We start from the raw sequence: 24,829 nt of genomic DNA, 5'->3' as shown, positions 1-24,829 counted from the left end.
TCTCTCTCTCTCTATCTCTCTCTCTCTCTCTCTCTGTCTCTCTCTCTCAGCAGTACGGTATATAGTAGTTCAGTGTAAATAGGAAATAGAACACTATTTTTAAGATCTGAATTTACTAAAGAAGTTAAAAAAGAAACACTGAGCTCATATGAAGTGCAACATCTCTCTCTCTCTCTCTCTCTCTCTCTCTCTCTCTCTCTCTCTCTCTCTCTCTCTCTCTCTCTCTCTCTCTCTCTCTCTCTCTCTGTCTCTCTCTCTCAGCAGTACGGTATATAGTAGTTCAGTGTAAATAGGAAATAGAACACTATTTCAAGCAGTCGTTCGTCAAGCAGAAGTCGTTCATCACAGGAGAGGATGGGTCACATCTGGCTCTGTGTTCTCCTCTGTGAGTATATCACTATTATTACTAGTAGCTCTATTGAACTACTATTTGAAACATTTTAATAAAGGATTATGTGGCTGTACTTACATATCATTCTGTTAATGTAAAGTTGCTGAACAGTGGTGAAGTACTCAAATGTTTTACTTAAGTAAAAGTATCAATACTGCAATGTAGAAGTACTCTGTTAAGTGAAAGTCCGGAATTCAAAATTCACTTGAGTAAAAGTACAAAGGTATTGGTATCAAAATTTACTTAAAGTACCAAAAGTAAAAGCTTGTAGATCAGCTATTTTCAAATAGCCTATATATAAAACAGGGCTAAGGTGGTTAATGTATCTACTTATATAAAGGGCGAATTGCTACTTCCGCCACTGACGCCCACAGCCATTCCATTCATTTGGACCTCTCGCCTGCTGACGCCATACCCACAGCATTGATTTCGACTAAACACAACAACTACATCTGACATCTCACCACAACACCAGCCACAACGTGCACGCTGAATTTACGGGTGGCGTAGGGTACTTCTCATTGCTCACTACACATTTTCCACCTCGCAACATAATTAATTCTACTCACCACATTACGACCACACCGGACGGGGAAACACTTTCGCACCGTTTACCGTCAGCACAACCGAACGCCGACGGCCACAGCCGACACAACACGAAGCGGCGGCCATTGAAATCAGCGGTCTTCACTCGCAACAGTATGCAAGGGATAATGCATGGGCCTCATTATTGACATTTAAAGCCCTTCAGGGCGATTAACCACCATTATCCCGCTTATTACACGGCTACTTAATAAATACATAAATAAATTCACCCAAAAGTAACAACAAAACGAAGTATTTCCTTGCTTACGGCAATTTAAGTATTCCATAAGTATTGGGCTGGGCGGACAAGTACACCTCAGAAAACAAATGAAAAAATAAAAAATAAATCGCCCCAAAACACATTCGCCCCCCATTCTACATACTGCCAATTTGCCTGTAATACCGCCGGATTTGCCCCGGGGCGACTGTGTTTTGGGGCGAGCGTTTTGCTATTTCCCCCGTTGTTGCCTCGGAAAACAAATGACCAAATAAAAAATAACTCGCCCCAAAACACACTCGCCCCCCATTCTATATACTGCCGATTTGCCTCTACCGCCCGATTTGCCCCAGGGCGACTGTGTTTTGGGGCGAGCGTTTTGCTATTTCCCCCGTTGTTGACCCACGCTAAACAACGACTGTAGTGGATAAAATACAATCACTTTTCGGTTATTGCATCGTCTATTTCTCACTTCAAATGTTTTCAAAAACATTCTTGAGAGCAACGTTTAGTTGTAAATGACATTGGCTGTTTGTTTACATGGCTGTCATGTTGGATAAAGCATACAACCAAGCACCTTAGGTTAAATCTCCACACACACACTATGATCTTCACCCAGCCAGCAACAACAACAAAACAATATTATGGCCTACCTTTCTTTGAGGTCAACTGTGAAGAATAACATTGCAAAAATAGTTCCAATCCAGTGCGTAACACACAAACAAAAACACCTCATTTTGAGTCACGAGCGCTGTGAAGAAAAAGTTGAGGCTTTTAATGTGTGTGCGTCTGTGCGACATGTGTGTGTGTGTGTGTGTGTGTGTGTGTGTGTGTTGTTGTCACGTGACTACTAATAGCCAACCAACAGCCTGGAACACACACTGTGTGCGTGTGTGTGTGTGTGTGTGTGTGTGTGCGTGTGTGTGTGTGTGTGTGTGTGTGTGTGTGTGTGTGTGTGTGTGTGTGTGTGTGTGTGTGTGTGTGTGTGCGCGCGCACGCGCGTGAGCCTGTTTACTTTGTGTGTATGCTGGCGTGCCGAAGTTGCTTCGCATCGCCTCACGTAGTAAAGAAGCTACCCTTACTCTGTGTGTGTGTGTGTGTGTGTGTGTGTGTGTGTGTGTGTGTGTGTGTGAGAGTGCGCACGCACGCGCACATTCAGTGTTGCCAGATTGTGCGCGAGAAACAAGCATATGAATATGAATATTATATGGCTATTTATATATATTCCATATATGTTATTATATATAAATAAATTTCACACTACAATTATTATTGCAATAAACTGTTCCATATCACAATATTACACATTACAATAATATGTATTATTAACTATATTATATGTTATACTATAATAAATATTGTATTAATGCTGTTATATATATTCTTATATATTATTACATATAATAATATATTATTATATCATGTCATATGCTGTATTATAGTACACAATAACACATACTTACAGTCACATATAAATGATACCTACAATACAAACATACATACTATTATGACATATCAATACTTACATATTTATATATATTTTTCCGTATCTATAATACCTGAGCCATAAATGAGGCAGTATTCACAATGCCTCTTTGCAAGGAACGCAACCCCACGATCCGCCTCCCTTAAAATAGCCATAATTCCCATCTCTACTGCCCACTCTGTGCTGCAGCGACACGGACACAGAGACTCGGGGGGCTATGCCCCCCGAGACTCTAGTGTTTTATAATATAATAATGTATATCTGCAAATTAACTAGTAATTAAAGTTTTCAAATAAGGAGTAAGTACTTTTGCCTCTGAGATGTAGTGGAGTAGAAGTAACAGTATAGACAATTGGAAATGCTCCAGTAAAGTAAAAGTTCCTCAAAATTGTACTTAAGTATAGTACTTGAGTACATGTACTTAGTTACTTTACACCACTGGCTGAGTTTGTATATAGTAAAACCATGATAATGGAATCAATGTTGTAGTAGTTTTTTATGTATTTGTTCTAGACCAATGTTTTCACCTTTCTGCATATTTATCTTGTCAACAATATTTTAATTTACTATTAGTATAACAAACAAAATAACACACCAAAGTACAACAGTGATGATGCAACTATATACAGTACAGAGACACCCTCTAGTGTCCACTCCTAATAGTATACCATCATTTATTTTATTACAAATTGTATTACAATTATTATATCTACCTACAAGATGCCAAACATTTGTTGGATATCAGAATATTATTTGAAAACATTTTTGCATGCATTCTTCTACAATATCAAGCCTAAAAATAAAGTCTACAGTATTTGTAGGCTCAGAAACTTTTTATAGTCCTCAAACTTTATGAAAAGTTTTCAATGTTTTATTCAAACCACTGTTTTGCTTTAAATCAACATAATATTGCTCAGGAATCCTGTCTATTTTGGTCAAGCATCATTAGCCGTTGAAATGAATAAAACAGCAGAATGGATAATATTGTTTCATCAAATGTTTTTCAGTGCTGAGTAGCTCTCCTATGGACACAGTCAAGGTGAAGATTCATTTAATATCTATTCTCTTTATTCACTAAGTCAGCATCATATTTACTGTCACATTCATACTCTCAGTTATGACATGTATTTATGTCAGTTTACTATTATGTATTAAGTCATGTTTTGAGCGTTTACTCAACTTGTTACCGTGATTTAGTGACATTAAGACGTTTGTATCATTTGGTTTGATTCTACTTGTGTGTTCGCGTTCTATGTGTTTGTGTAGAGTGAAGTCTGCTTTTAGTCCATGGTTAAAACCTCCATCTCATGTAGCCTACATCACACCCTAAAGTAAAGTCTTAGGGCTCATCTATTACTCATTATCATATATATATTTCTATAATAAGTATGTAGCCTATATATGATTCCATAATATGGCATAGCATTAATGAATGCATGGAGTGTATAGAGGCTGCTATCTTGCTCAGGGACTCTTCCACATGGTGGGCCGAGACGTGTACCGGTGTCCTTCTGATTACAAGAACAGCCTCTCTACCCACTAAGCTGTGGCCGCCTCTAAAGGCTGCATGGTCACATGAGTCATATCCACCATATACCCAGATACACGCTTATGTTTATAAACACTCATTGAAATTGTATACTGTACATGTAAGTAAAATATATATATTTTTTTTAATCAGAAAATCTCTTAGGCTACTTACATCGCTGTTGCGTAGAGGTTTTGTACTTACAGACAATTTATAAGGTGTCTATTCATAAAGATCGGATAGGATTAGGCCATATAGGATACAAGACCACACTATAAGGGGCGGCCATAGCTGAGTGGTTAGTGAGCCCACCTAGGGAGCCAGAGGCCCTGGTTGCCCCAGGTACGATTCCAGGCCAGGCCAGCAATTGTGTCGATGAAATGAAATTTGTCCCTGAGCAAGACTCTTAACCCCTAATTGCTCACAGGCCCTCATTGGAAACAAGACCGCAAGGACTTTCATGAACAGACCTGTTAAAGGAATTATCCTTATCCTTTCTGGACATGTCCACAAACAGAATGTGAGGACAATGTCATCTGGATTTTTTTTGGTTTAGTGTGACTTTGTCCCTAAGACCTGAGGCCGATTCTAAAAATGCCTTCTAAATCAGTAGTTCTCACACTTTCAAGATGTTTCAAAAATGTTCAAAAATAGCAGATGTACAAGCTCGCAGCGCGGCATGAAGTGACGCGCTGTGAGCTTTTATATCTGCTATTTTTGAATAGCCAATGCAAAAATCTAAAATGACACAGACACTTGCAACTCCTGCATATTTGTTGAAGAACTGACCACAGCCCATTTAATAAGTGTGTGTGTGTGTGTGTGTGTGTGTGTGTGTGTGTGTGTGTGTGTGTGTGTGTGTGTGTGTGTGTGTGTGTGCGCGCGCGTGTGTGCGTGTGTGTGTGTGTGTTGTCAAGGATATTTGAAGATAAACATTTAAAATGAACTAATGTGATAAGCTGTTCTCCTGCTTGGCTCCACCTTGCTTCAGGACTGGTTGCCTGCTAGACATCCTGTCTTCTAACAGAGACATTTGCATTCTTTTGTTTCACTTCACATGCTAAAGTGACAAATTAACAAGTCTGAGGATGAGCCGAGTGATTGTTCCATGTGAGAGAGGAGGTCTTTGAATTGTTTGAAGTCACTGGTATAAAACCTGTGACCTTACAGTGTGTTCTTTGAGCCAAACTGGATTTCCATTGCATGATGATTTTGTGTAAAGTTTGCTCCTTTTACTCGAGTAAAATCTCTCATACTTGGAATTCTGAATGGTTGTCTTTGCCTCATTATGTATTTATGTTTTAGAGCACCCAGTACAGATTCCCCTTTGACATTTGAAGGTAGTCCGCCGAGATCATTGAACGATTTGGACGGGTGCTGGCTGAGTGGGGAAGAGTGGTCGTGGCCTGGCAGTCTTCGCTGCTCAGCCAGCCATCCGGGGTGAGTACTGAGGTCTCTGTTTGGGTGTTCTGTACATGAGGAATATTTTTTTTCAGGATTCTAAAGTATCAGTGATGAATTGTGATCACCATAGGCATTTTGATGGCCTATATGTAGGGAGACTGAAATGTCTCGCCTTCATGCGCATGACACAGATTGGAGGGACTTTGCTGGATTTTTTTGAATACATCCTTGAGGATACAATATATGGAAAAATGGAGGCTGTGGACGTGTTTTAATCTTTTAAATTTGTATTCTTGGTGGAATGTTTTTTAGTGTTGCCGATTAACGTCAGTCGAGGAAACGCAGTGGTCATAAGCCGACACACTCAAACCGTTAGGAGATCATGTTTAGTCGATTGTGTAAATGCGTTCAGTGACTCTTTTAGTTTTTGCATGTATTTGTATAGAAGTTATTCAATCAATCAATCAAACGGTCGCCGGCTGTCTGTTCAGGGGGACTTTCGTCCGGCCTGAGGGTCCTGTTGTACAGAGTTACAACAAAGCTAGCACAGAATGAATGGTTTGTATGAGTGTGTGTGTGTGTGCGAGTGTTGTTTATTGTAATGTTGTGTGTACAAGACAACACAATTATCTTTTGATCAAGGTTAAGGTGCAGCATCTGTAAGTACATGGATTTTTTTAAAGGCCTGTCGGGACTGACCGAGGCCTCGAGAAAACCATTATTCTGCTGTCTTGAAAAGGAGGGGTAGAAGCGAGAGAGGAGTGAGTATTAACTAATATAACTAATAATAGATAGGAATTTTTAGATGATAAGAGTGAATTTGTGTTCACAAAATTAGGAGGCATTATCTCTGGTTGTGTGGAGAGAATATATTGAAACAAAAAGCCTGTGAAGCACATACTGCCACCTATCTTAGATCAACTGGCACCTGTAGTTTTTCTTTGAAAGGACTGGGCTTAGACCTGTATAGATATTCAAATCAGCCCATTGATACACCAGTCGCCAGTCTGAGTTTTGTGGTCTGTAGACAAGTTACTGCCAGGTACTCAAGGAAAGTGAGACAACATGTTTGCTCAAATAGAGTGTGTGAACTACTTCATTACTTTCAAAAAAAAAAATACATTTGTGGTTCGTTTTAGGAGATTGTGAATCTGGTATTACTACCAGTAAAACCTACTGATTGTAAGATACTTATGTAGTGTGTAAAAGCACAGAGATCTACGAGTGTTTCAGTTTCTTTCCCTCACAGCAGGTGGTCGACACTTGGAATTAGGTGTTACTATGCTACTATGGTGATTAGATTAACCATACATTTTGACACTACAATGAAAGTGCCATTATTTTTAGGGATGAGTGATTGAAAATGTGAATATATCTTAATGTAGACAGTGTGTGATGTTTTCTCCTGTGTGTTGATGGGGGCTCTTCATCCGCTGTGGGGTCAGGGTCTGGGTTGAGGATTTCTGCTCCATTGGGACGCCATGCAACAGAAATCCGACAATACCAGTATGAATTTCTTTTCTGAGTTTTGGGCTTGTGGGAAAGTTACTCTCGATAATGTTGTTTCCTTCCCAATTTCTTTTAGGATCGGTGTCGTTCTATGGGAGGCTAACATTATGTGATTTCATGTTGTTGTATAATGAGTGTGTTTTATCCCACGTGTATTTTGTGACTAATAGCACGACTAACAAACTAATTGATAACTGACCTATTGAGACGTGCGTCGTCGAATGTATTACTTTCAATTTTTCTGGTAGCGGGGAACACTGGACTTTCCAACACGGGGGGTAATGTATGGTGTTTATTCTGATTTTGATTGTTTCAATTGTTTATTCTGATCTGAAGTATCCTAGTGCTTTTCCTACTGAATAATTGAGCATAAGGGCTGTGTAAACATATGACATGGTTTCTGTGTGTGCTTAGATTTGTATTGAATGATGCTAATTCATGTCATGTTTTATTTTGTTTCTTTTTAAGATGTTTTTGTAGTAAATGATTTCTTCTCTCTTAAGTGACACAGACACAGGACTGCAGGACCACATCACTAAATAGCAATATTAATCTAGTGAATTTTATGGTAATTGGTAACTAGTATTGGTTTGAGAATGGATTTCTAAACATGAAGTAAGATTAGTTTACTATAGCCAGTGGAGTGCCTCTAAATGCCATACATGTCTAAATGCCATACATGTGGTTTAGTTAGGGTATGTTAAATAATGTTATTGTGAGTGTTTATTCTCAGGTCCACTTATGAACTGCAGTGGAACTGTTTTGAGAGAGGAGGAATAACAGATGATGACAACGTGCTAAATATCTCTACGGCTTGTGTGGTATTAAGTATCGTGGTTTGCTATAAAACATTGATATTTGTTTTTCCATATGCAGAGTCAAATATCATATGATATATATATAGGTACATTATGTGTATAGCTACACTATTTGAAAAGATTTCATCTAATCCTATGTAGTCCTAGCCTGGTAAACACCCCCTCCCTCCGGAAATCTCATGCATTGCATTGCATTTGGTTTCAGGAAGGAGGGTCTGGGATTGCTCACAGAGTAAAGCTGCCCGAACCGCTGCGCATACGAACCAATCAGCGGCTGCTACCCACATGGAAAGAATCTATATGTTCCATATATGCAACTATATGTAACCTATATGCTACATATAAGGATCATATATGCGCATATATGTGCATATATACCACATATATGCCTGGTATAAGCTCCATATAGGCTGCATATATCTCACATATAGGTCAAAATCAGGTGCATATATGTGCATATACAGGGTATATAGGTCTCATATATAGCTTGTTTATACCCTCATATAGGTCATATATGTTGATAATACAAGCCATATAGGTCTCCTATATAGCTTCTTTATCCATATATAGGCTCTATATGTTCATAATACAGGACATATAAGTCTCCTATATAGCTTCTTAATATGTAGGCCCTGTGTCCCATTATAGGATGTAGGAGAGTACTGTTTCTACTGTTTCTATTCCGTACAGTAAATGTTTCAGCTCAGTGGCAGATTCTGTATTATAGCCTGCTGCATGAATCACCCAATGACAGTATGGCATGTGAATGAATGTAATGTGATAACATTAAAATATCATGCAAGACTAAATTAGCACATTTGGGATGTGTTACATCAACACAATGGTAATGTCATCACATTTGATCCTAAATACATGTGACAAGGCAATGATTATGGAATATGGCAAGTGAGGAAAACAAGCTAATTTTCAACACAAACCCATAGCAAGCGAAAATCCTAAATGAGACCTCCATTATGTATCATTTGTGTCTCTAGATAAAGATGAGCACCAGCCGAGACCAAAGTGCATTTTCTTCTCAATTTGAACTCCTGAGATATGACACTGTTCAGTCTCACAGTGATCACTGTTTGAGTTCTCAAAATGATCTTAATGGCGTCGCTATTATGGAGTCTCATCTCTGTCTTTCAGTGATCACTGTTTGAGTTCTTGGGATAATCTCACTAACATCTCTTTCAAAGAGTCTCATCTCTGTCTTTCAGTGATCACTGTTTGAGTTCTTGGGATAATCTCACTAACATCTCTTTCAAAGAGTCTCAGCATGTCTATCTGATCACTAGTTGGGAGAAATATAATTATATACTTCATTAAGATAAAGCATATTAAACTTATGAACTCAAAATGATTTCACTTGTGGGTCAGCAGTGAATTCTAATTTGTAGGTGATTATCAGTTATTAATTTTTTATTATACAACTGCAGGTCACAGTTTATGAAAGCCTGCAGATCCTGTCAGTCAGTTCGGTCCATTCCGTAACAAATCTAACATTACATTGCGGACCGTACTCTATATCTGACCAAGAAAGCATATTCTGACTAAATCATATGATGTCATCAATATTAAGCCGATATTTGGCAATGTCCATATATGGCCAAGATATAATTAATTTACAAATCAAGACTATCATCACCTGGAAATCCATTCATGAATATAACAACACTGTCCTCATCAAACCCTGCATATCCACACGTGGAGGCCACTGAATCATCACCTCCCAGATAGCAAAAGATATTAATTCAATGTTGGATTTTGGTCAGATTGGTTATTTTTGGTTGAGGTTGAAAAAGCTATGTTGATTCAATGTTTAAATACAGATACGATTTCAACATTTAAAAAAATGTCATTGAATCAATTTAGTATAGATGATGGTTTTTCAATGTTGAAATGCCCAACAATGAATTGACATTGTTTCAACGTGTAGTGCTGATATTGCACACCCCCCCCTCCCCCTCCCCTCCCCTCCCCTCCCCTCCCCTCCTCCCCCTCCCCTCGCACCCCCTCCCCTGCGAGAGGGTAGTCGTCACAACTCGCGAGACCAGCTAAATCTCATGGGATTTGAGTTTTTCAAAGGAAACATTGGCGCGAATTGAGGCTTGTTGACAACTTCACAAATACTACTCTAGTAAGACAAACCGGTAAGTCCTTTACAATATAATGTATTATGCAATTCATATACCATCATCTGGCTGTCATCGTTTGACTAAATGTTAACTTGTGAATTATTACCGTGGCAACTACAGTGCAGACCTGAGCTTGTTAGCTAGCAAATAATAGTTGACTGGTGAGTTCTTATGGGAATAGAATGTACTATCCCGTTCAGATACCGTCACCCGACTCTCATCGTTTGACTAAATGTTATCTTTATGCTGTCCGGGGTTTGTAGCTTGTGTTAGTAAATAGCAATGCATGTTATTAAAGCAGCTAGCATGCTAGCTAACGTTAGCCCGTCGTTTTGTTAGCATGTTTCGTGATTAAAATGTACTTTCATTTGTTTATCTGTGTGTATACAATAACAGATTATTAGCGTTTTTAACAGTTGTATAATCATTGTTGTAACCAGCACTACTGTGAAGCAGTTCGTTCATTTAATAGTGGTGAACTAACAAGGCAGAATGTATGGTGCTAACTCACTAGCTAGCTACTAATGTTAAACCAACGGGTACCAATTCACTTTGCCGGAAGCACTTCCGGTCTAGACCGGATACGGAAACTACATCCGTGGTTGCATGTGTGTATGTGAAAATTTACCGGATATAGGAGGCGGGATCTAGAGCATAATAGAAACCAGGTTAGCTCATGGAAAAGGCTGTGGTGGAAGAAGTAATCAGATATTTTACTTAAGTAAAAGTAGCAATACCATAATATAAAAATACTCTGTTAAAAGTAAAAGGCCTTGTGTTCAAAATGTTACTCGAGTTAAAGTACAAAAGTATTGGCATCAAAATATACTTAAAGTACCAAAAGTAAAATGTTTGAAAATAGCAGATCTACAAGCTCACAACGCGTCACGATGCAACATGTGGTGAGCTTGTAGATCTGCTATTTTCAAATGTCCTATGTATAAAATAGGGCTAAAGTGGTTAATGTAAGTTTTATAATAATTTATATATATATATATATATATATATATACATACATACATGTGTGTGTGTGTGTGTGTGTGTGTGTGTGTATATATTATATATACGTGTGTGTAAAATATTTTGGAAGGACCTGATAAATTAATAATTTGGCTGATATATATATATATATATATATATATATATATATATATATATATATATATATATATATATATATATATATATATATATATATATATATATATATATATATATATAATATTTATATACATTGTTTTGTGCATATATTTATTGAATTATTTGTTTCCCTCTAAATTTTCAGGGTTGTGCTACAAGAGGACTGGAGAGGATTCACTGCAATACACAAGGCCTGGCCAAGTATAATAGTAGAGGCCCTAGGAGGGGTCCACGCGTACCCTCTTATTTTTTTTTCTAGTTTAGATTTTTGGCATCCATAGGACCTCTAATATAGGGATTTTGATGATCCCAAGAAAAAAAGTGGTCCAAAGTGTGTTTTTTTCAATGTTTTATTACCCCTATGAGACCTGCAGGATTGCTGGCTGAAATGCCAGCGAGACTGTCTTTCGGAGACTGTGGCACGCTCAAATTTAGACGTAGCCCAAAGATAGCGATACCATTTGATTCTAGACAACCTCAGGTTTCCAATGGGACCAACCTTGTCATGCTACCTTGTCGGGAAGGGGGCTAAATACCTAAGGATTCAAAGTTAGACAACATTTTGTCGAGGGAAAAACAGCCATCACTGTTTTCCAAATGGTCCCCTGAGCTGTCACCTTGATATAAGTGAATTGAAATGGGTTACATGTATACCTACAAGCCTCCCCTGTACATAAATGCCACATGTATGCCAATCTCATGCAGTTTTGGGCAAGAATCATGCAGTTTATTGCATGAAGTACAAATATGTAATTTCCGCCTATTGTAAAAAGGAGACCACTTTACTGTATCTATAGCTGTATGAGACCACTGTACTGTATCTATAGCTGTATGAGACCACTGTACTGTATCTATAGCTGTATGAGACCACTCTACTGTATCTATAGCTGTATGAGACCACTGTACTGTATCTATAGCTGTATGAGACCACTCTACTGTATCTATAGCTGTATGAGACCACTGTACTGTATCTATAGCTGTATGAGACCACTGTACTGTATCTATAGCTGTATGAGACCACTGTACTGTATCTATAGCTGTATGAGACCACTGTACTGCATCTATAGCTGTATGAGACCACTGTACTGTATCTATAGCTGTATGAGACCACTGTACTGTATCTATAGCTGTATGAGACCACTGCACTGTATCTATAGCTGCATGCATGAGACCACTGTACTGTATCTAGACCACTGTACTGCATCTCTTTCTATATGAGACCACTGCATCTATAGCTGCATGAGATCATGTACTGCATCTATAGATCACTGTACTGAATCTATAAACCACTGTACTGCATCTATATACCACTGTACTGTATATATAGACCACTGCACTGTATCTATAGCTATATGAGACCACTGTACTACATCTATAGACTACCTACTGTATCTATAGAATGCTGTACTGTATCTATAGACCACTCTAGTGCATCTGTAGACCCCTGTCGTGGTATGTAGACCATTGTAGTGCATTTGTAGCCCACTCTATTGCATCTGTAGACCACTCCAGTGCCTCTCTAGCCCACTCTAGTGCACCTGTAGACCACTCTATTGCATCTGTAGACCACTCTAGTGCCTCTCTAGCCCACTCTAGTGCCTCCCTAGCCCACTCTAGTGCACCTGTAGACCACTCTATTGCACCTGTAGACCACTCTAGTGCATCTGTAGCCCACTCTAGTGCATCTGTAGACCACTGGCGTGATCTGTATACCACTGTAGTGCATCTGTAGACCACTCTAGTGCACCTGTAGACTCCTCTAGTGCTTCTATAGACACATCTGTAGACCACTGTAGTGCATCTGTGGACCCCCCCGCCCCCCCATTGAGTTGTGTTGAGTTGAGATGCAGTATAGTGGTCTATAGAAATACAGTACAGTGGTCAATGTATGTGGTCTATAGATGGAGTAAAGTAATCTATATATGCAGTACAGCGGTTTAGATTCAGTATAGTGGGATATAGATGCAGACAGTGGTCTCATGCAGCTATAGATACAGTACAGTGGTCTCATGCAGCTATAGATACAGTACAGTGGTCTCATGCAGCTATAGATACAGTACAGTGGTCTCATGCAGCTATAGATACAGTACAGTGGTCTCATGCAGCTATAGATACAGTACAGTGGTCTCATGCAGCTATAGATACAGTACAGTGGTCTCATACAGCTATAGATACAGTGGTCTCATGCATGCAGCTATAGATACAGTACAGTGGTCTCATTCAGCTATAGATACAGTACAGTGGTCTCATACAGCTATAGATACAATAAAGTGGTCTCATACAGCTATAGATGCAGTACAGTGGTCTCATACAGCTATAGATGCAGTACAGTGGTCTCATACAGCTATAGATACAGTACAGTGGTCTCATACAGCTATAGATACAGTACAGTGGTCTCATACAGCTATAGATACAGTACAGTGGTCTCATACAGCTATAGATACAGTAGAGTGGTCTCCCTTTTACAATAGGCGGCAATTACATATTTGTACTGCATGCAATAAACTGCATGATTCTTGCCCAAAACTGCATGAGATTGGCATAAATGTGGCATTTATGTACAGGGGAGGCTTGTAGGTATACATGTAACCCATTTCAATTCACTTATATCAAGGTGACAGCTCAGGGGACCATTTGGAAAACAGTGATGGACGTTTTTCCCTCGACAAAATGTTGTCTAACTTTGAATCCTTAGGTATTTAGCCCCCTTCCCGACAAGGTAGCATGACAAGGTTGGTCCCATTGGAAACCTGAGGTTGTCTAGAATCAAATGGTATCGCTATCTTTGGGCTACGTCTAAATTTGAGCGTGCCACAGTCTCCGAAAGACAGTCTCGCTGGCGTTTCAGCCAGCAATCCTGCAGGTCTCATAGGGGTAATAAAACATTGAAAAAAACACACTTTGGACCACTTTTTTTCTTGGGATCATCAAAATCCCTATATTAGAGGTCCTATGGATGCCAAAAATCTAAACTAGAAAAAAAAATAAGAGGGTACGCGTGGACCCCTCCTAGGGCCTCTACTATAATAATTATAGCAGCACGGGCACCACCTCTTTTCTATTTAGACCTGTTGTAACCTATACGTTGTTATACCATTCAATCCGGGAGCCACCTCTGTGTCTCATTAGTTGTTGCTATATGTATGGCAACATAATGTTTTATTAATTTTTTTAGTAAAAATTTGAACGTTTTCAGAAAACTTAGGTTAGGTTTTAGGAGGTGTTTTTAGAATTGGCCTAAGTCAGATGAGCCAGAAAACAGCAGTGTGAAGCGATTTTTTTTTCAAGCCACCTAATTTTCCAGGTACAGTGGTGACACTGTCAGTTATGACACTAACTGCTACACCTACTTTAAGTATTGCCATGTATAATTCCAGTGCTGCCAGAATCCAGCCAGTACCCTTCTGTACCAACACCAAATGCAAGCAGTGGTATGTCATTAATTACTAACATGGCAAAACCAAATGTAATTGCATGAAAGCTTTACAAGCATTTAGTTCAGGTTATGTGTTCAAAGGTTACAGCGTCCACTATTCATGTCTTGTGTTCCCTTCTTTTAGCCTCTGGAGGAAGCTGCTCGGAGGATAACCAGCCTAATAATGGTAAGTGAACCACTTCACACTACTACCTCAGGGTGGACAGATTGTAAATGTGCTTTAGATAGAATTCATAGTTCATGTTTTGTGTTCTCTCATTTTAGGCTTTGGTGGAAGCTTCTTGGCAGAGTTGGAGTCAATGGACCCCTGCAATCATGGTAAGTAGACTAATAGGCTAGATGATTCTCTCAGCCACTCTTAGTGTGTCTCCAGTCTGTTTCAATAGGTGGTGGTTGGATTTCTAGTCGTGCCTTACTGGAGACCTTACTTATTTTGCAAGGATCTGTTAATGTTGGCACGATATTATATGAGAACTTGTATTTTACAGTGACCAATTAGGGCTATTTTAATCCATTTCAGGAGGGAACCACACTGGACAAGCATGGAATGGTATGTCTGTTGTCCCTGTGTCAACAAGAGCCTTTTTTATACATTTGTGATTATTTTATTAGCCATTACTAAACAGTTGCTGTGCCTTGGCTATTGTGCCATGACATACTGTAACTTATTAAAGGAGAATTCCGGACAAATTAAGTGTTATCTTTGATGTCTCGTTACTCACCTACCGATGTGAAAAGTAGCGTTCTTTTTTTTCATATATTCCCCTGTCGTCATTTTTTAAACCCCCTCCGTTGTCATAATGGGAGCGCGTGGCTAAGGGAAATTCGTCTATTATAACCGACGCAAAGTTGTTTTTTTCACTACTAGTATTCATAGTAGAGTCTCATGATAGTCAAACATGCGTTGAAACTATCTGCGAGGCTGCCGTCAATGGCGAACGATTTAACACTGGTTGCTTGTTTCTTCCAGAACCTGGCAACTCGTGTTGCCAGAATCTGGAAACAAGCAACCAGTGTTAAATCGTTCGCCATTGACGGCAGCCTCGCAGATAGTTTCAACGCATGTTTGACTATCATGAGACTCTACTATGAATACTAGTAGTGAAAAAAACAACTTTGCGTCGGTTATAATAGACGAATTTCCCTTAGCCACGCGCTCCCATTATGACAACGGAGGGGGTTTAAAAAATGACGACAGGGGAATATATGAAAAAAAAGAACGCTACTTTTCACATCGGTAGGTGAGTAACGAGACATCAAAGATAACACTTAATTTGTCCGGAATTCTCCTTTAAAGACTGACATATTTGAACTTATAGCTCCTGCTACTCTAAACATTAAAACATACAGTCTTGATAAATTGCATACAAGCTTTTTTAAATATTTTAATTGTCCTCTTTTTAGACTTCGCTGGCAATCATCACCCCCAAGGCTATAAAGGTGAGTTTTTTTTTACCACCAGACATGCACTAGGTACACTTGCTAGTGTATATGGTGCTCATTGATAACTACTTTGATGGTGCTTATTTGCCTTATTTTGTTCTGTCTGTCTTTCTCTAGGAATGCCAATGTATAACTCCAGCCCCTACCACACTGTGCCATCAGAGAAAACAAGGAATAAGAAGAGGGCCTTCAAGGACACGCTGATGCAGGACTGCATGTTTGGTGAGTCAATCTGCACCTCAAAATACTAGGTTTACTACAGTGGATTTGGCAATTTTTATGATGGATATTTAATTTAATTAAGTATTTTAACTTTTATCTCAAGTAAATAAGAACAGATGCATTTTCCTCACCATGGAATGAGCCTGATGGAAAATGCATCCACTCTTAAAGAAGCACTTCACCCATTTCCAACCTTAAGTTCATATAAGTGGTCCTCTGTAATGCTCACAATAAGATGGCACCATTTCTGTCTCAGAGGTGGTCTTTGCCTGTGGACAGTTCAGAAACCTGCCTACCAGTGACATCATTTCAAGCTAATGGACATTGAAAATGATGACCTGTCATGTCACTGGTAGGCAGGTTTCTGAGCTGTCCACTGCCCTCCTGAACAGAGTAGACATGAATGGTGGCATGTTTTACGAGCATTAGTGTGGATCAATTATATGACTATGGGGTTGAAAATGGGTGAAGTGCTCCTAAAGCCACCTGCCAGCTGTCTTATTTATCTTTATAACAAGTTTTTTTTACTTTTTTCCCCAGCGGCTGCTCGTCAATTTGACCGAATTGCTATACAGGAATGCACTGCAGAAGTGGCTGCGTCATGGCACGATGACCTGTGCCACGGCCTGCTGTTCTGATGGCTCCCACCATTCATCTGAACGGAGCTGGCGATCACGTATCCGCGTGCACCCCATCCCCTGCACTCCTCCAGTCACCCAACACAAACACCAAGCATGACTAATGTCCACTACCATGGAGAGTGTCGTTCGATGGCGACAGACATCCTAGTGGTCAGCGAGCCCCGACCTGACCTGAAGGCAAGATGGGAGGAGGCCCAGAGCACCTCCCCATCGTTCGACGAACTGATGGACCAAGCGGACGTGCTGATGCACTACGGTATATTAATCACAACATGAACATTAGTATTCACTCTCAACAATATTCGGTGTCCGGAGCGCTCTGCTTGCTGCTGAAACATTGGTAATTCATATTGGTCTTATAACTTCTGTTATTGGTTAGGGATTCACATTTAATTGTAACTAAGATTAGGGATTCATTAATAAAACATCAATGATGAGTAACTTCTTCTGTCTATTCTCTTGGGTCTGTGTCCTTCCTGAGCAATCCAAACGTTGCTACCAGATAACCAGCAGGTAACTTAGGATGTAGCCTCTAACAGCTCCCACCTGTGGGGGAATGATGCTCTATTCATATACTGTAGGTGGCCCAGCCATAACAGAAGTCATGTTGAAATTGTACAGGTATAATTACAAACTGGAGTAATTTAATTTAACCTGGTGGTCAAACTGGATGTCCATGTACTTCCCAAAGCGACTTGAGTTGTCATTCTTCAGGGTTTTGGCATTTCCAAAAGCCTGGCAGGGGAAAAGGAGTGTCCCGGAGCTTAATTTAATTTAATTTTATATCTTTTTTTTTTATCCAGCTGTTTGACACTTTAAAAGCCATAATGTTTCATGTTTTCATATTATAACTTGTTTAAATAAAGTGTTAAAGTTCTACATTGGGGTTTCTATTGGATTTGATTAATGTGTACAAACTTATCACCTATTTTATAGGTGATATAGGTATCATATAATTATGTTTCATTGCATATATGTAGATATAGGTACATACAGGTCATATATGTACCTATATGTTACATACAGGTCATATGTACCTATATGTTACATACATAAAATTGGCACCTTTCCTATATGTATATGCACATATATGCACATATATGTACATATATGTATATGCACATATATGTACATATATGCACATATATCACATATATGTACATATACATATAGGAAAGGTGCCAATTTTATGTATGCGAACATATATGCGGTCCTATATTACAAACATATATGACGCATATAGGTTCTTTCCATGTGGGTAGGGGCGGGATCATCCAATCACCTGCCTAGTAGCTTGAAAAAATGAAACTCCGTCTGTCATCGATTCTGCGCCCGAAGTCTCAGATGCAAGTACGCTGTGAAACAAAATGTGTGTCGCAAGCTTCTTCCATTTGACGGAGTGAGGTTAATGTAGTCCTGTATATGATAGATGTTGGCGAAATTTTGAAAGTATGCTGTATGTGATTTTAATGAATTTTGTGATTTTACATTTTGAACCCTTGATGAGATTATTTATACAAGTTTTGTGTTTCTTTTTCAAGAATGGCGTATGATGGTGTTGCTAAGGATCCTATGGAGTCTTCAGCCCTGGTGTTCACAACGGGAGGATGGAAGAACGAGGAGCTACGCAGGATTCTGAGAGGACACCGCAGGACATTCGCCATCCGGATCCTGGCGTTGTCAATGATTAGTTTTGCTACAGTTGACGGCATCACTCTTTTTGTGGATGCCCATTCCATTAACGGACTTTGGTGAAACAAGATTTAGTGGAACAATGGACTATGATACTTTGAGGCCATGAAGAAGGACCTTTTCTGAGCTTTATTTCTTTTATGATCTGTACCTGTATTTTGTAACTGTATTTTTCTGTACATGAATGGACTTTCTCCCTGTGCATTTTTGTTTTGTTGAACTTCTACATGTCGTTGGCCGGAAGGGTGGTCGTGGCTAATTGAGCTGGGCTGGATAGGAATTTTCCTGTGAAGTTGAATATGGGTTTTTCGCCTATTCCTGCGATATGCTATGAGTATTGTTGTGTAAGGGTGAGGTAGGAGGTAGGCTCTCCAATCCCTTGCCCCTAACAGGCGACGGTGGGACAGCAAGGTTCCGAGGACACGTTAAAGACTCCTATAGTGCTGGGGAGATGACTGAAGGCCCCCGTGTCTAATGAAGAATGAGTTTACATTCTACCGTGGTTTCGTCTAGTCGATGTGCCGACTGCCGCTAGTTGTAAGGCAGCACATGGTGCGTGGATGACAGTCCACACCTAACCGGCAGAGAGCGCGGGGGCTCACCGGTTACAGGCAAGGCTGGTGAAAACGGTTAAAGTTTCTATACCCATAGCGAAAGTGGGATAGGGATCAGACCGTCGGTTTCCTGCTCAGAGTGCCAATCACACTTTGAGTAAGGGATCGCTATCGACTGGGTCACCGGCCGGTCGGGTCGCATAGGCATTAAATCCATTATTGGTCGCCGCGCCTGGCTCAATGTACAGTCAGGCCATCATAAGCTGAAAGCGAAAGGACAGCTAAGTAGGCGAGTGGTGCTCCTGTGATCGGTGTTTTTGAAAAGAAGACACCGGGAAGCAGGAGACTGAGATGTTTGTCCAGGGGAGCCTGGGTAGAGACCTCAGATGGAAAAGGGTCCAGCCTAGGACTGCGCCCTGATGAGGGAGGTCTAAAGGACTTAAGTGTTTTTAAATGTTAAAATGGGGGAAATGTCAAGGATATTTGAAGATAAACATTTAAAATGAACTAATGTGATAAGCTGTTCTCCTGCTTGGCTCCACCTTGCTTCAGGACTGGTTGCCTGCTAGACATCCTGTCTTCTAACAGAGACATTTGCATTCTTTTGTTTCACTTCACATGCTAAAGTGACAAATTAACAAGTCTGAGGATGAGCCGAGTGATTGTTCCATGTGAGAGAGGAGGTCTTTGAATTGTTTGAAGTCACTGGTATAAAACCTGTGACCTTACAGTGTGTTCTTTGAGCCAAACTGGATTTCCATTGCATGATGATTTTGTGTAAAATTTGCTCCTTTTACTCGAGTAAAATCTCTCATACTTGGAATTCTGAATTGTTGTCTTTGCCTCATTATGTATTTATGTTTTAGAGCACCCAGTACAGATTCCCCTTTGACAGTGTGTGTAAGCTGAGTGCCATGTGTTTTTTAGGGGGAGTAGCAGAGACATGCAAACATTTTAAATCAGTAATAAATACATTCATACAATGTCAACATGCTAGATAAGTACATTACATTACATTACAGTCATTTAGCAGACGCGTTTATCCAAAGCGACTTACAATAAGTGCATTCAACATAGGTAGGGAACAAAATTACTAATCACCGGAAGTATTAAGTGCATTCTCTTCTAAAACAAGCAACTAAGAGTATACCTCTAAGGTAAAAGTGCAGTAAGTAAAATAGGATGATAGAATGAGGCTAATTGATGCATCTATTCAGTCAGATCTTTATGGAGGACTTGAAATGAAATGAACAATGGAGCTAATTAACTTAAGACTTGTAGTTAACCCTTTACACATAACTGATGCAGAGTATCAACATTAGTCACTCCTTTCCCATATACTGCTTTTTAATATGCTAGGTACCAATGTCTGTGGAGCTCTCTCTGGTGGAATATATGTGTACATCACTATCCTTACAAAAGTAATTGACTACATATTACATTTGGCACACCTAGATGTCATGTAAAATAACAAACAATGCTTTTAATGCATAAAAAAAATCTTTCCAACAGACAAACCCAAACCTGTTCTGACTGTGTCTCCTCCGTGGTTGAGTCCTGGAGCCTCAGTGACTCTGAGCTGTGAAGTTAAAGAATCATCTGCAGACTGGAGGTTCTACTGGTACAGGGCTGTTCCTAAACCATCAAACATGTCCAACTCCTACACTTATGAGCTCTTGCCTGGTAACCTGAATTGGACTGTAGAAGGTTCCTACATCATTCATGGTCCTACAGGCACAGGAGGATATGTGTGTAACGCTGGGAGAGGAGACACAGTTTACACTAAGGACAGTGAACTTCAGTTTGTGTGGTCTGGTGGTGAGAGAGAATTCATAATTATTCTAGGTTGTTTTCTAAACAACATACAGGACCACCTGACTGACTGACTGACTGACTGCTGACTATGAGATTCAATTCAAAGAGGCCTCACAGGTAGTTTGTGGTACTATCTGTGTAGGCCCTATAAAGAGAAGGTGCATTCGCCATCTGTTTTGAATAAGGGGTGTCATGTTTTGCAATTAATTAAACTTACATAAACTATTTATGTTATTAAGGCTTTGTGAGTTCCATTTAAAATAAAGTTGACCATGACAGAGGCGCGCCGACTCAGCAGACCTTGAGGCCGAGGAGTCGCGCCCGAGCGCCTCCAGGCGCGAGTGCCCGCGGCGACCGGCCGATGGTCTGCTAGTCGACTCAGCGCCGTCCGAGTTATGTACCGATAGGCACAGAATCGTAAATAACATTGGTGGGGACTGCGTTTGCCCCACTGACTGTGTAATTAAACCTACATAGACTATTTCTGTTTTAAAGGTTTGTGATTTCTATTTGACTGTGCAGGGCAGAGGCGTCAATTCTCTGAGTCATGGTAACAGCATACCCTCGGATTTAAAATTATTTCCACTATTTCTTAATTCCATTTAAAGATGTGTTTACATTATATTTTATAACTAAGGGATAGGTGCTATAAGGTTACAAGCTTGGAATCCAGTTAGCATATCTACAGTTCTGCTGTTCACACCTCCATTTTGGGAGACAATGAGCTCCCTGTTGATGGCCCAATTGCTGATGGCTCTTGGTATCAATGTGTCTTCATTAATATTCTCACTAACTCAACAATGAGATCTCCCACTCAACTCTGTGGTTTGATGTAGGTGATCAACTCCATTGTTTAGTTTAGTGAGAATTTGTGAAGGGTTTCAGTTCTGTTGGGCAGTTTAAAAGTTTAAACCACCTGGATATTTTGTGCTAAGTCTTGTGATCCATTCTTTTTCATGGAATCTTCTCTGTCCAATTGTCCAGCGGTCATTGTATTCCAAGCCACATACCTTTATAGCCTCAATTCCATGTGTCATAAAGTGTTGAACAATTAACAAATGGGTATCCTTTTCATTATTAATGGTATATTTATGTTGGCTTATTCTAATTGCTATGGAGTTGCTCGTCTCTCCTACATATTGTAATCCACATACTTGGCAAGTAATCAGATAAACACAATTTCTGGTGTTGTATGTGATGTTCTGTCTTAGGATAATTATATTTTTGTTTGTCCTGTTTTTAACAGTTTGTTTTGGGCTAAAGTAGTTAGGCCTTGTCCTAATTATCTGGTTCCATGGTTTCAATTTGCTGTGGACCAAGTGGTCTTTTAAGTTTTTGTTTCTCCTGTAGGCCGAGATTATGTTGAAGTTCTGTAAGAGGTCCCCTCCTCTGTTTTCAAAATTTCTTTTGATGGCTCTGTTTGCCAGTAAACTTTGGCTAGAAAATGTGGTTACTAAAGCTAGTGTGGGTTTCTCATTCCTTATTTTCACTTCCTGGAACGTGTTGTATGCTTTCCTGAGAAATGTTCTTGTATATCCACGTTTCCTTAATGCTGTGAACAGAGTCTTGTAGGCTTTTTCAAAATCTGCTGCTTGTGTGCAGATTCTTTTGAAACGTAGGAGCTGTGACTTGACTATTCCTGCGAAACAATGGGTTGGGTGGAAGGATGTTTTGTGGAGCAATGCATGTGTATCCGTCTCCTTAAAAAATACCCTTAAATCCAGTTTGCCGGTGGTATTGAAGTCTTTTCCTTTGAAGACTGTAACATCCAGGAAGTCAATATGTTCTTTGTTAGTGACATATTTCACTGTTATTGAGGCATGATGTGTGTTTAGGATTTGGATGAACTGCTCAAATTCCTCTGTGGAGTGCTCAAAAACTCCAAAAATATCATCTAGAAACCTGAAATAATGTGTGGGTTTGAATCTGCACTTTTTGAATGCGGTTTCTTCCCACAAAGCCAAATAAATGTTGGCATAAGATGGTGCAAATTTCTTTCCCATGGCTGTTCCACTGATCTGAAGGAAGGTTTTCCCATCAAATGTGAAATCGTTTTTGGTCAAATTTAATTCTAGCAATTTCAATAGTTCTGCGTCTGGTCTTTGCCTGTCAGGGTACTTTATAAAGATATCTCTGATTGCCTTCAGCCCCGCCACTGTGTTTATATTGGTGTACAAACTGTCAACATCTATTGAAAACAAAATGGCCCCCTGAGGCACTGTGATGTTTTTTATTTTATCAATAAAGTCATATGTATCCTTAATGTAGCTTGGATGTTTTACAGATAGTGGGTTTAAGTAGAATTCAATAAATTCTGCTGTGGCATATGTTTCTGAGTTACAATCCGAAACAATTGGGCGACCAGGTGGAATTTCATAAGGAATAGTCCATGTACTAGGGTCCTTGTGGATTTTGGGTAAAAGGTAGAGAATTCTAGCTCTTGGGGAATTTTCGCCCCGTAGGTACTTCTCTTGTTTCTGATCTATACATTTTTTCTTTCTTAATTCGGTGATGATACCCCCAACTTCTATTGCTGTTTGTTTAAAAATGGGTGCCTCCAACTCCACATAGTGATTTGAGTTATTCAACTGTCTTAAACCCTCAAAAACATATTGTTGTCTGTCCAAAATGACTATACGGCTCCCTTTGTCTGCAGGCTTAATCACAATGTCCTGGTTGTTAGCTAATGATCTTAGAGCTCTCACCTGATCTGTTGTGATGTTATTTTTTTCTCTCAGGTGTCCTGGTACATTTTGTACTGTGGCTCTGTCCATCTGGATCAATTGTTTTAGGTTGTCCGGTATTTTGTCCTCGTCTGGTTCCCAGTATGATGGAAGGTGGAAGCGCGGAATTTCCGTGTTGTTTCCAACTCCAAAATGTGTAGCTAATTTGAGTCTGCGATGGTATTTTGACACATCTATTCTCAAGCTTTGTGATTGTTGTTTGTAGATGTCCAGGGTGGGGACGAATGACAAACCTTTTTCCAAAAGTGTTTTCTGGTGTTCGTTTGGTCGGAAAAAATGAGACAGATTAATTATATCCGACTCCATAAGGCCCTGCCGGTTTGAGCTGTCGGGCCGTATTAGTTTAAAGAGTTGAGCCAGTGCTGTAGCATCAGTTTGGCTGTGTCTTCTTCCCAGTGGACGTTGTCTGATCCTGTTTTGAAGTGGGTTGCGGGCAATTTTGGGAGGTGGGGCTCTTTCTTTATTTCTTCATTTAGGCTTATCAGAATATTCTTCGGGTCAGTTCCTAGGCTTTCTGAGTAGTTGACTGTGTCTCCTCCGTGGTTGAGTCCTGGAGCCTCAGTGACTCTGAGCTGTGAAGTTAAAGAATCATCTGCAGACTGGAGGTTCTACTGGTACAGGGCTGTTCCTAAACCATCAAACATGTCCAACTCCTACACTTATGAGCTCTTGCCTGGTAACCTGAATGGGACTGTAGAAGGTTCCTACATCATTCATGGTCCTACAGGCACAGGAGGATATGTGTGTAACGCTGGGAGAGGAGACACAGTTTACACTAAGGACAGTGAACTTCAGTTTGTGTGGTCTGGTGGTGAGAGAGAATTCATAATTATTCTAGGTTGTTTTCTAAACAACATACAGGACCACCTGACTGACTGACTGACTGACTGACTGACTGACTGACTAATTCACTCTCACTGTTCCTCACTTCTGTTTTCTATTTGTGTTTCCCATTCTTTCTTGTTCTCTTTTCTATACTACTGCATGCCGTTCTAATACAGTTTTTGTTTGACCTCTCATCCTGTGTTGTGTTTTAGATCTTCATTCTTCAGCTTCTCTCACAGTG

General features: G+C 39.8%; 1 protein-coding gene and 1 long non-coding RNA gene across 2 annotated transcripts in view; both read left to right on the top strand.

Moving 5' to 3' along the window:
• Positions 1-333: 333 nt before the first annotated feature.
• Positions 334-24,829, top strand: part of LOC308083684 (uncharacterized protein) — a gene marked incomplete at its 3' end in the record, with an annotated part of 82,961 nt that continues 58,465 nt past the window's right edge. Inside the window, exon 1 of the mRNA XM_080425998.1 lies at positions 334-385. Within this exon, the coding sequence (XP_080282124.1) occupies positions 355-385 (31 nt within the window). The 5' untranslated portion in view covers positions 334-354. The remainder of the gene's footprint in view (positions 386-24,829) is intronic.
• LOC308084062 lies at positions 16,012-17,022 on the top strand. Its single transcript, XR_013933041.1, has 3 exons — positions 16,012-16,092; positions 16,213-16,317; positions 16,858-17,022. It is a non-coding gene; the product is annotated as an uncharacterized lncRNA (long non-coding RNA).

This window comes from Gymnoscopelus braueri, assembly GCF_963280865.1.
Source record: "Gymnoscopelus braueri genome assembly, chromosome: 4".
Taxonomy (NCBI): domain Eukaryota; kingdom Metazoa; phylum Chordata; class Actinopteri; order Myctophiformes; family Myctophidae; genus Gymnoscopelus; species Gymnoscopelus braueri.
The sequence above is the reverse complement of the archived record's forward strand: the minus strand, read 5'-3'. Positions and strand labels throughout refer to the sequence as shown.